General features: G+C 36.9%; 2 protein-coding genes across 4 annotated transcripts; one reads left to right on the plus strand and one right to left on the minus strand.

Moving 5' to 3' along the window:
- Positions 1-863: 863 nt before the first annotated feature.
- On the minus strand, positions 864-4,549 carry LOC112568276. Its single transcript, XM_025245510.1, has 7 exons — positions 4,502-4,549; positions 3,732-3,852; positions 2,948-3,082; positions 2,174-2,374; positions 1,860-1,913; positions 1,207-1,333; positions 864-1,051 (listed from the first exon to the last, which is right to left on the minus strand). The coding sequence occupies exons 2-7, from the start codon at positions 3,847-3,849 to the stop codon at positions 937-939; spliced, it is 750 nt and encodes a 249-aa protein (XP_025101295.1). The 5' UTR covers positions 3,850-3,852; positions 4,502-4,549; the 3' UTR covers positions 864-936.
- A 1,308-nt stretch (positions 4,550-5,857) lies between these two features.
- LOC112568272 lies at positions 5,858-12,027 on the plus strand. Of its 3 annotated transcripts, none has more exons than XM_025245492.1 (9): positions 5,858-5,976; positions 6,703-6,802; positions 8,310-8,444; positions 9,003-9,203; positions 9,698-9,817; positions 10,283-10,489; positions 10,723-10,791; positions 11,056-11,135; positions 11,425-12,027. In XM_025245492.1, the coding sequence occupies exons 2-9, from the start codon at positions 6,727-6,729 to the stop codon at positions 11,428-11,430; spliced, it is 894 nt and encodes a 297-aa protein (XP_025101277.1). In that variant the 5' UTR covers positions 5,858-5,976; positions 6,703-6,726; the 3' UTR covers positions 11,431-12,027. The 3 variants fall into 3 exon arrangements, with proteins under 3 accessions (XP_025101277.1, XP_025101276.1, XP_025101278.1); XM_025245491.1 differs by having other exon boundaries at positions 5,900-6,042; XM_025245493.1 differs by having other exon boundaries at positions 5,954-6,007.
- The last annotated feature ends 689 nt before the right edge of the window (positions 12,028-12,716 follow it).

Raw genomic sequence — 12,716 nt, forward strand, 5'->3', positions numbered from 1 at the left:
AATAGACTGAGACAGGAAAAAAATAATTAAAGCTTGTTCTTGTCTTTTTCTGGCGGTGTAAATATGATTGAAGTATTTCTTAGATATTTTTAAGCAGCATGGTTCTATATTTTTATTTCATTGTTAAGCTTCATTTGAATAAATTTATTGTTTCTCGGTTCTGTCATGTCTCTAGATGTCGGGTGACATAAATCGAAAGGATCATGCTACTTGTAATTTCGCTGGATTGTGCATCAAATAAATAAATTATCGGGTCTGAACTATATTTTGGAATGACGAATGACTTTATGACATTTTTAAATATATTTTTTTCCTTTGAACAGCTGTTGGAAGACACATTAAATGTGATAATTGTTTGTTAATAATCATACCTCTCGGCGTTTTCTTTAAGAGTACATGTAGTAATTTCAACTATAATTATAGCTTATTGCTTCGTTATTTATTGTTTCCATACAACATTTTTTGTGGAATAGTGTTTGTTTGGGTACATTAAAATCAGACAATAACCCAGTGTAATTTGTTGTTTTAGTGGCGTCTTAGTGCGTATGTATCAGTTTCACCATTAACTCAATAACAGACGAATCATTAGTTTGTGTGGGTATGTAATGCTCTAGGGTTGTATGGGTGTATGATGATGATGTTGTTTCTTGTTGTTGTTGTTTTTTTGATGCACCACTTGCCTTTTCTTGTAACTAGCAATTTAAAAACAAATTTGTATTATTATTATTGTTGTTGTGGTTGTTGTTGTTGTTGTTGTTAATCGTGCAAGTTAATTATCTCAAAAATAACCTCATATTCAACAGTTTCACACTCCTGCCAAACAGTTACAACATGAACTCAACGAGTTCCGTACCTAATGCATTATCTCACAGTGACCATGGTTGTCACTGGGCACACTCAGCCCCCGACACTGGTACCTGCCCAGGTGTGCTTGGGTCACGCTGTCAATGTGAAGCTCTGCAAAGGTCGTAATTCCACCCTCAGGGTGTACTCGGGTAGCACCTCGCATGTGTGTGCCCCGTTCACCAACATACACAGGAGTGGATAATCTGAAACAAAGTCCCAGCATCACTTCCCTCATACGTTTGCCTTTCATGATAAATCAGATAGTGTTTTGTATCATTCCTTAAGTGTTTTATAACATTCCTTTACATGTGCAGAATTCAGAAAAATGACATTCTTGGCAGATTCTTTGGGTGTCTTACCTCAGAGCCATTTGCGGCGATGTGAGATACGAGAAAAGTTTCCGAGGGCTTGCCACCAAAACTGCATGTGACTGTTGCTGGCTTCCCCAACACTTCCACAGTCGCCAGGCATGTTGTCTTTAGGTTCTCTGGTTCAATCAATCAATCAATCAATCAATCAATCAATCAATCAATCAATCAATCAATCAATCAATCAATCAATGAATGAATGAATGAATGTCGGTAGGTGTCGCTTCTAAAATTTCTCTTTTAAAGATAACATTGGTTGCTTAGACATGAATGTTTTATGATAGGTATCTTCTGGACTTAAATAGACAAGTCAGTCAGTTATATAGTAAGCAGCAAGCTGCTTTGTTATTCAGTCAGTTTCTTCGCCATTGAACTATCGCTCTTGTTGCGTCTGACCACATGAGGAATATTGGAATATTGCGATTATTATGCCATTGCCACTGAACCATGTCTAATCATAGTTAATTGTTTACAAACGTATGTGCAATACCAGAGAGAGGGGTTGGGGAAAAGAGGAGGAGGGGAGAGAAGTAAAATTATAAAATGTCGAAGAAATCAATTGAGATTTCCAACCTCATGTGAATTAACGTTTATCACAAGACATTTTATTGTTTAGATAGAAAAAAGTGGTCAAAAGTTGATTACCTGTCTGTTCTACATCAAGCTGGTTAGACTGTTGAGCAGCCATAGCGACAGCAGCTGTCAAAGAACCAGACTTAAAATGATATCACAATTGATGATGTCTGCTCATCAAACATATTGGAAGAATAGACATAATAAAAAAAAACTTCAATCATGCTTTTAATGTAAACCTTGAAATATACGCTAGTCCTACAATATCTACAGGTCTGGTATATATATATATATTTTTATCAGTTTACTCTTGTTCATCCTCCAAAAGGATTTTGTAGTTAACGAAAATAAACAATGTGATGCTTGGGAAGGACAAGACGTGTCACCTGGCTTCACTTCAAGTTCACAGGTGTTCAGGTGTTCAGGTCTATAACCTGCTACCTGGCAGGCGTATGTCCCGGCCTGGTTGTCCTCCACGCACGGCAGACGGACCGTCAGATTGTTTGTGACGTCCATGTTGAACTCGAAACCCGGTCTCATGAAGCAGTCCAGTTTCCCGTTGAGCCACCAGCAGTCCACCACAGCATCTGCAGGGTGAAGCAGCAGCAAGAAATTATACAGGTTAATATGTTGACCACTGTGGGACTAGTCTCGATGGATTTCCATATCAGACAATGTAAAGAAGGGATCAACGAGATGCTATCATTACAGCAAAAAATGGCTAATTCCGATATGACGCTTGATATTTAAAAAATGAGTTACACAAGTATTTAAAAATTCGTAAAAATATAGATTTAAGACATAAGGATAACAGATGTCCTTACTCTAACTTAAAAATTAAAAACACCAACATGAGAGAAAGGACTGTTAGTAAAGAATTATGAGGGAAATATTACAAGCTGAGGTCTTCTGCATTTATAAATAACAGATATAATGGCTCGAGTAATGTATCAAAAATGGAAAAAAACCCCAAAGAACAACATTTCGACTGGGATTAAATTAAATTGGAAAAAAGCTGTACTCTGCTCATATCAACAATGTTTAGTAATACTTTGGCATTGCCGTTCTTAAGACTCAGCCTTGTAAAACAGAATTATTGTATACATGTATAAGTTGTATAAATCTCATAAATGAAGGCAAAGCTTGTAAGCTGTAAGTACCCGGGTTGCCTTGCTGTAGATAGTGGTAGACGGTGAAGTCCTTCTTGCTTCGACTGAGGTCTTCGCTGAAGAAACACGTTAGTTGTGTTTCTTTGTTCAGCTCGGCCGAAGGAACAGAACATGATATCTTCTCTCCTGAAGTCATATCATGTTCAATGTAAAGTGTAAGATACAAAAGTTTCTTTAATGATTTTTGACACTTTCAGCACAAAAACGACAAGCATCGAGATATGGAACTCGATGAGAGATGTTGGTCAACGAAAAGAAGAGAAAGAAAAATGGAAATTTGTGCCTTTGAGATTTATTTAATTCTTTTGTAATGTTATGGGGTCACAATGAGTTTCAAGTGTTTAAGTACACAAAGCACAAAGTCTACGGCTACAAGAGTAAGCCTACATAGTCTCTGTGAAGATTGTATGATTGATGGATGGATGGATGGATGGATGGATTGAAGAGGCCTTCGGTCCATTTGAAGGGGAATCCAAACAGTACACAAGAAGACACGCTCATTGTGAGTAGATTATTTTAAAGTTTGAAATCATCAACTTTTTAAACGTTTAAATCTCGCGGCATGGTGTCATCACGGGGAATCCCGATTCTGTAGACGTGTGTCTCACTAAAGCAGAACAAAACTACTGTGATCTTATATTTCAATCGTTTGCAGTTTATGATGTTTTCGCTGTGAATAACAGACTGCATATATTAGTTTAAATTAATGGACATTTCACTTTATGCAATGAGCTTATCGTTATGAACAGCAAAGACAAAACATTAGCGGACATACCTGTCGTTGAGGCCGTAAAGCACAACAAATAAAGTACAAACACCAGAACAGTTCGCACTCCTGATGGGTGTTCTGTCTGGTGAAAGACCTCATCGCTTGCACGGTTTTCTTCTTGCATGATCTACAAGATGAACGAATAAAAAAGTGACTTAATATCTTGTTTTAATTACGTCTGTTGTTATGTCTCTGTACATTTGTTTTCAGAGGTGTTTTAGTATGTATCACTTTGTCTTTTGTGTTTTTGCATTTCTTTCATTAAATGTATCGAGTCTTCTGTAAAACAGGGTAATGTGCTAAATAAATTTCCTTTGTTATGAATAGCCTAATCCAGACCTGGGCAAACGCCGGCCCGCGGGCCGGATCCGGCCCGCCTCATGTCTCTGACCGGCCCGTTCGCTGGCCCGCCCACCAGTAAATATACTATATATACAGTATTGGGTAAAACTGAGTTAACTATATTAGTCCGGCCCTCTAGAACCATCCCAGTTTCTCATCCGGCCCCTTGGGAAAATTAATTGCCCACCCCTGGTCTAATCTATCTACCTGCCGATCTCTCTCTCTCCCCATATATCTGTGTAGGTTAATAGTACACGTGCTTAGCGCTTCTTCCCTGCACTCGTGAACAGGCACAAATATTATGCCATCAGTAATGGTAACCGGTAAATGCCTTAATATTATTATTAGATTACAACATCTTTACAGCTGCTATGAAAACAGTTAGAGTATTAGCACTAAGTTAATTACACGAAACGAGAGACAAACGTACTTACTGTTTGAAATCACCATCAACGGTACCAGCAGCCAATGGGATGCATCAGAGACTCAGCGAGAGTGATCTACCTTGAACCATGGTTTTGCAGGCTGGGATTCGTGGTCGGCAACTTGCAGTGACTCTAGTCCTGAAAAAATAAACAGTTTTCATTAAAATGGTAAATGTGGTGGTATCTACAGGGTCTCATTATGTGGTGACCCTCAAAACATGCTTACTTGTATCTCATTTTTAAAAAGTGAAATGTAACACGAACTTAAGTAATGACATAAAAATAGTAATGTTTAATATAATAAGAACTTTTTTTACAATCTTAAAATCAGGTTATAAATTTCTGGGGGAATTATTGTCCTTTACAGATGTACAGTTTTGTCAACGTTTATAGATAGTATCTGGATGTTTTGAAATGTTTACTCTGATGAAACCATCAAGTCATTTACATTAATTAGAATTTCTGATAGCATGTTAATTAAGAACACTTGTGCTTACAGTGTTCGAGAAAAGAGACAATAATTTTCATCAGATGACTTGTTTTGTTAGGCTTGCTTGACTTTTACAATGAAAAATTTGACATTCCTAGTTCTAGTTTTCAGAACATGCATTTGCAGGTTTACTACTTCGTTCTTTTGATTCTGTGTACAAGTATACAGTGTGTGTGTGTGTGTGTGTGTGTGTGTGTGTGTGTGTGTGTGTGTGTGTGTGTGTGTGTGTGTGTGTGTGTGTGTGTGTGCACGTGCGTGCGCGTGTATGCATGTAGATGTTCACTCGATCGCACACACATAAGTACTCGAAACCCGTTCGATTTGTCCGATATTAACTACATTTGTCATAAATACATTCTTTTCATTTGTTTATTATATTAATTGTTAATTAAATGTAGGCTTAATTGACATACTTTGGTTAGGTTCATCTTTTTATTAAATGTTCATGCTGTCAGTGGCTCCAGAAAAGAATCAAAGCTCTGGCCTCAGTAGAGAGCGAGAGGAGTAACTCTGTCAGGACTATCGCAAACAGTATTATGTATTACCTCCCATTCAAGCGCTGGGGTGTGTGTGTGTTTGGGGGAATTCTATCCCGAGCAATGTCTGACACTCTTCCTAGATAATAATATTTAAATTCTCTATGCTGGAAATATTTTTCAGTTTTCTGTTTCTTTACCAGCATGGATACAAGTGAATGTGTGTTGTTACTACTTAGTTTCAGACAAAGAATCCTAGCTGATGAATACTGTTCCTGTTATGTCCTGAGTGAGATAAGAACAATAGCGCACAGGCACGCACACAATTTGAAGGGAGGGAGGACAATAAAGGTACTTAAGAGTGTTTCGTAGATCAGTTAATAGATTTCTTGCTCTTGCATGCCAGCGGGCAATACCTATACTATTACTGGGCGAGAAAATTTTGTTGTAGCAACGAAGCTTAGATACGTTCCTTGTAGGTGTAGACTTTGCCATGTAGCAGTCAGGCAGTCCCCCAAGTATGTTGACACGTTGATTTGCAGTTTGTTCGCAAGTACCAGTTTGACATACATTTACACAATACAGTCAGTAATTTTGAGCTACCTTATTACAAATCTCTGTATTATCCAGATTTCTTCGGATACACAGGGTGTCTGTTGATAAACAAATTTATATTTGTGACTGGAAGAGAGTATTAATATCTTGTAACTCGTTTTAACGAAGAATGTCTATGTCAAAATGATTAGAGGAAGTTTATACAGTTCTTAACATTTATTTCTATATACTAAGAACAAGCAAAGCAGCATCACTTTTATTTAAGCCTTCCTTTAACTAATTTGAAGTATGTTCAGACAGTTCAGTTTACAAGCCCCCGGTTCATTTTCTAGCTTGAGCGTTGAGACGTGTCAAACAAAGGTAGCAGCGATGAGGTGGTATGACAAGATGGCGGATCACTTCTTGAAATATTTACCACTACATTCTTACTCTTTAAACACGCATAAAGTAATCGTTAGAAAATCACAAAAAGCGATGAGATAAAAATATTACTAGGTTTAATAGGGTTGAGGTGTGTCAGACACTCAGATCTCCCTAAATACGCCCTCACAGATATTGATTGATCGATCGATCGATCAAGGAGAGTAGACAAAGAAAAAAAAGGACTATTAAAAACAAGGGTACTAGTGGATAAAAACTCAAAGTTCTGTTAGACCGAAGATTCTCAATTAAACGTTTTCTATTTTCAGAGCGACCAGCAGAACATGTAGAGGATGATTCCTCTCAACGTTTTCCGTGGAACATTTACCATAGTTGTGTTGCTGATCGCCTGTGTCCCAGCTAACTGCGGTAGGCCACTAATACAGTTATAAATTCCTGGAGAAGAGAGTACACTGTATTTGGAAAAGAGCAAGCAAACAAAAACAAACAAAGAAACTAAAAAAACAAAAAAGCGATATCACAATTTATGAGATTCCTTTGCTTTAACTTGTTTGTCATCTTATAGAGCAATGGTCACAAATTAATAATCACAAAAATAGAAGAGTCACATGACAGCACTAACTACTGACAAATGACAAATGTTGCTTTTTTCAAACTTTTGCTTGTTTTCGGACGAACAAAACCACGCATACCTTGTGTGTGTCTTGTCTTCTTGAGAAGCTAACGTGTGACATCTTAAAAGAGTCACAAAGAGAAGAGTATTAGAGCAGGGATGGGGTACAAACGGCCCGTGGACCGGATATTTGATTGGGCCCGCCGAAATTTCAGTAAATCTAGAATCTCATTTCATAACAACATACTAAGATATTAAGTTAATCACATTAAAAATGCAAATATTGAGGGACAAGTGGAGAACGTCCATTAAGGGATAGACAGGACACATACAAGTACATGCATTTGACATTCAACCCAAGCCGATGGTAGACTAATTTGTTTTGATGTCGGCTGCTGACATGCTTAGTGTTCTTCGACCATGTTGGCCCATACACTAAAAAATATCATCGTCGACATTGCTGTGTACCTTAGTGAACATCTCAGGCTTACAAAAGTCCTTTATGGATCTCTAAAGGTTGAACAAATGAAAAAGCTTTGGCTGGTAAATATTCTTTTCGGTTTATGAGTTTATTTGTGCATATGTAAGCCTGTATGCCTAGCATGTATGTAGACACTTTGTTAATGCCATGAACACCTTCAAAAGGAAGTACATGAATACTAAATAGTCAAATTATTTTTAATATACTTTCATTGCATAATCACAAACATAAAATTGTGAATTAGGAATAAAAGTTTTATTGCTATACAGTCTGTTTCCTGTATGATCTTTCTAGTTATAAACCCATTAATTACAAACTCCAAACAGTTGTTTATTATGCTTTTGATAGACGTAGAACATATTTTTTGCGCACCCATTTACGAAAACACAGATTGTGGTGACTCAGAAGACAGTAGTGCCAGTGACTGTACACCTTGCAAAGGTGTGAATACTGCGTACTTGTCTTACTGCCATTGTGTAGGAGACGACCTCATCGCCAGATATAACTCTGACTAGACTCTAAGTTGGTTGTTGTTTTGTTGCCAAAGTGCTTCCTACTCCACCGCTATTGACTTCTTCGCACGCCGAATGGGTTGGATAAAAATAACATACAAACTTGATTGAAACCACAAATCCCCTCTCATGACCTTAATGGCTTTTATATAGAGTTCTATAATATTCTCTTGGTATAACGACAGACTAGTCGCTGCATGGTTGATGTGAGTGTCGACAGGGTTAATCTATAAAGTACACGCCACTTTTTGCTATTCATGATCTCAGCTGTAACAAACAACAATATTACATAATCAGGCAATGTTTCAGATTCCAGTGTAAAATGTCACACACCTGAGGCAACGCTTTCAAAGGAGGCCAGTCTCACCTGTTATTTCCCGGAGGACATCAGCGTGTCCAAGAAAGATTTCACTGTATATCACTACGTCAAGCATGGCCTTCCAGGTCAGTCAGCATCACAGTCTGGTTTTCGTTTGTCCGCACGGTTTTTTTTTTCAAAAAAATGTTGGTCATCCATTGAAATCCTATTCCAATACACCCAAATGCTATATTACAACGTATTACTTTAAAATTTAGGATTATTTTAATATTTGATGTAGTTTATATTTATAAACATTTCAATGGTTATTATCTCTTAGTTTGGACAAATTTAAACTTGTGTAGATAAAACTGTGTTTGCAGTCATCCCGCAATAAACTCTTCAGCTCAATGAAAAATTTCCCATTTTTAAATAACTGCATTTTACTTTTAATCTTTTCGTTTAATTTTGTTAACATGTGTGTGTGTATGAAAAGTTGGTGGGAAAAACTTCGAGAGAGCGAGAAAGAACGAGAGAGTACGCTTGTGTCAAAAAAGCCTTGATCATGCATGTATACCTATGGACGGAAAAAAAGTACATCGTGTGTTTTTATAATTCAAACTATTGAAACATCTTTTTTAAAAAATCTGTGAACGTAACCATAACTCTTCCAAAAAAAATCATAACTATGAAACTTTTTTCAGACAGTGTGGTCGACTGCTTTTGGGTCCGTGGAACATTGCAGTGTCTAGTCCGGGATGGGTTCAAGTTCGACAAGGTCGTCACAGACCACATGACTGTCCAGATACCCCATGCAGTCGAGAAACACTCGGGGAAATATACTTGTCAGATGTCAGGGAACGCAGCGTCTGACATCGCACCCTGTCATCTTCATCTCAAGAAAGGTATTCACTGCTCGAGGCAGAAATTTGTGTAACATAAAATCTACATGTGTTATCAGTCCTTCCATATGAAACAACTTCTGATAGGGTAAACGTTATTCTATATATATTTTGCAAATTAGGAAAACCAAGACATTAACCACAGAACACAGCCATCTTCATTTTTCTCTTGAAGCACGAATAAAGAAAACAAAGAAGACTTAACTCTTTATCTATATAGTTGAGACCATTGGGCAGTCATTGTGTGATCTGCACTTTCAATACCTTTCATAAACAACCCTGTTACCTTTGTAAGGTGTTGTAGTTGTGTCTCTAGGAGTAAAAATCCTCCTTGCGATTTAAAGAAGGTGGGCATCATTGGCTTTAGAACTGTCTAATATTACATAGTCTTAAATAATGAAGTTTATCGGTCATCAGTACCCACCTACCCTTCCTGTGTAACAGAATACTAGGTAGAGATATTCAACTATTCAACATACATTTTTATGTTGTTTTAGACACCACGGTCAAATGCCACATTTCGAAGGAGCAGACCTTGTTCTGTCACTTTCCAGAAGACATTAGTCAGACCAAGAAAAACTTCACTGTACATCGTCACGCTGATCACCATGATCCAGGTTTGTCTGACTGTCCGATCCTCGTCTGTCCATAAATCTTGTCACCATCTTCATCCACACTTTCTCAATGTGCATCCATCATTTTACTGTTTAGTTTAACCATCCAGTTAAAGTTGTAATGGGGAACTATGTTTTTTTTTAAATGATTGGATAGAGCAAGATACTTTTTCGTCAAATCTGAGTGAATATTGCAATTCCGCCCTCGAAATACTTTTCCTTTTACATTTCTTTCATCTATTATTCTTAATTCTTTTTTTCTCTGAACACTTACTACGTTTCTTTTGACCCTTCTGTGTCTTTACCTGGTGTTAGCGAAAAAGGAATTTTATGCAAGCATATTTCATACGCTTTAAAACACGCTTTCAAATCTTTTGATACTTTTGAAGACACAAAGATGCTGAAAGCATACATTATGCACATGCCTTAAAAGATAATGTAGACAATAGTGTGTATATCTATTTCCAGAAACTGTGCTCCACTGTTTTTGGAATCGTGAGAAAATGAACTGCACTGTTCTTGGTGGTTTCTTGTACGACCATGTCGTCACACACCAGATAAGCCTCCGGATACCCATGCCACACATCCCCGAGAAACACGAGGGAAAATATACATGTCACATGACAGGGACCTCAGAGTCTGACATTGCACCATGCCACTTTAATCGAAGTACAGGTATCAGTCCGTGGCGACAAAATAAATATTGCTAAAAAAAAAATGTTAAAATTCAGTCAGTGAGTTTAAACTGTAGATGTGAATAACAGTTAAGCAAGCAAAATCAATTTTGTTTTGTATGTTCTGTATCGAAGCACTTCTTACAATATTGACAACGATAAACATAATCTTTTGACGAGTTTTATTTCATGAATATAGAACTGTGTCATTTGTTGTGTTTGTTTTCTGTGTAGGTTTACCGCCAAACAAAAGTTCAGAAAGGATCAACGATCATCCAATCTTTAGTGGTCATTCTTCAGGAGGTATGTTTACACGGTGTATACACAGCTTTTGTTGGTTACAGATGTAATATTGTCTATGCTTTTAGTTCAGCTGGAAACGATGTCTAGAATACAAAACATAGAAACTATATAGAATAAAAAGTGTAAAACCTGTTAACAAAAACTGGTATTACCCTGTTTGTGCAGCAGCAGACACACTAAAGCAATCATTTTCAACAAACTTTTATGACTTTAAATAACAAGATTATTACTAAATGGAACCGTAATAAAACTATTTCTTTTCAGGTGACCCGTGGAGCATGCAGAAGGCTATTTTGTTGGTAATACTTGTCTTCCATATCTACCTTGTTCAAGAACTAATCTTGGTAAGAACAGCGGTCCTACATTTTTGTTATAGCGCTTATTATGTACTAACATACAATATTCACTTTGTTCCACATTCATAATGTGTATGGATGTTGGTTAAATGGGAAACACTTTTATCCCACCAATTTCAAAAGCTCGCGATCTTGCATGTATGAAAGTGTTCGTGAGAGTTGTAATACTTACTTGCATAAGATTTAAGATTTTTAAATACTTATCGAGTGATTCATTATAGGTTTGTGTTAGCAGAAAAACATGCAAATTTCGTGATTAAATGTGTTTGCCTTTTAGAATTAAGAACTGCATACCACACGACGGACATTTGCCCATAATGAAAAAGCTGCTGGGTGGCGAGCGACGAGAATGTGAAGCTGGCAATGAAGTTTCTTGTCTACATTCTAACCAAAGCCAGGACATTAAACTTATTATTTTTCCGAGACGTGCAGCCAAATGTTTTTCCATTTTCTGTATATGTATAATTTATATGATAAGCAAAAGTGTGATATTTTAACAGGCAATATCTCCAAAAGATTATGAATTTGTACTTTACTTTGTGAAAAAGTATTTATGCAGCATACAGAATATTATTTATTTGTACCCTTATCACCTTTTATTAAGTTTTGATTATTTGTCACTTGAAAGCCAGGGCTTAAGACATTACAAATATTAACAGTTCAAAAACAATTCCGTCCACTTATACCTATTACAGCAATTAATAATTTTGATAACAATTCCGTCCACTTATACCTACTAGTGCAAGTAACAGTTTGAAAAGAATTCTGTCCACTTATACATAGTTTAACAGATGATATTTATTTGATTTATTGAACAGTTAATCTTTACAACTTTATTTGCTGTTGCGACCTTTTAAAAATAAAAAATACAATATTTTAACTGAACCTGTTAATCTCGAATGAGACAAGAATTTGTCAGCATGGAGTGAAAATGTGTTGAAAACAAAGTTTCAATAATCAGATATTGTGTTGCGACTGATGTGTACTTCTGGAGACTTCAAGAGAAGCGTCATCCTTAGCATTAAAACCGTCTGCCACCAGGACTTTAACAGCCGCTACTTTACCGTTTAGCAATGGCAGGTTGTACTATGGATGATGTATCAATTATAATTTAACCACGATCAGTCAATACGACACTAACCCTTTGTTTGAAATGCCCTGGTGAAGCTACTTCTTAAGAAATCCACGCTTGATGTCAATGTGTTGAACAATTATCGCCCAGCTTCCAACTTGTCTTTTCTCTCAAAGTTCATAGAGAAAGTGGTTTTGACACAGCTCTGGGGCTACTTACAACAGCATCACCTCATCCCCCATGATCAGTCAGCATACAGACCTTTTCACAGTACTGAAACTACTTTAATTAAAGTGACCACCGACATATTATCTGCCTTTGACAGTGGTGATGTTTCTGCCTTAACTCTACTGGACTTGTGCTGCATTTGACACTATGGACCACTCTCTGCTCTTTCATAAACTACACACCCTGAATATAATGATTACGGTGATCTTACAATAAATTTTAACATGACTCATGATTCAAGATTTTTTAAATTCCTTTATTTCCCTTCA

The sequence above is a fragment of the Pomacea canaliculata genome, linkage group LG7 (assembly GCF_003073045.1).
Source record: "Pomacea canaliculata isolate SZHN2017 linkage group LG7, ASM307304v1, whole genome shotgun sequence".
Taxonomy (NCBI): Eukaryota; Metazoa; Mollusca; class Gastropoda; order Architaenioglossa; family Ampullariidae; genus Pomacea; species Pomacea canaliculata.

Excerpts from the sequence above, each read along its gene's own strand:
- LOC112568276 (XM_025245510.1), bottom strand. The coding sequence starts at position 3,849 with ATGCAAGAAGAAAACCGTGCAAGCGATGAGGTCTTTCACCAGACAGAA. Across the intron at positions 1,914-2,173 it reads TGAACTTGAAGTGAAGCCAG|CTGCTGTCGCTATGGCTGCT; the intron begins GTGACACGTCTT and ends GTTCTTTGACAG. Across the intron at positions 1,052-1,206 it reads ATCGCCGCAAATGGCTCTGA|AGATTATCCACTCCTGTGTA; the intron begins GGTAAGACACCC and ends GGACTTTGTTTC.
- LOC112568272 (XM_025245492.1), top strand. The coding sequence starts at position 6,727 with ATGATTCCTCTCAACGTTTTCCGTGGAACATTTACCATAGTTGTGTTG. Across the intron at positions 8,445-9,002 it reads CGTCAAGCATGGCCTTCCAG|ACAGTGTGGTCGACTGCTTT; the intron begins GTCAGTCAGCAT and ends AACTTTTTTCAG. Across the intron at positions 9,204-9,697 it reads TCATCTTCATCTCAAGAAAG|ACACCACGGTCAAATGCCAC; the intron begins GTATTCACTGCT and ends ATGTTGTTTTAG.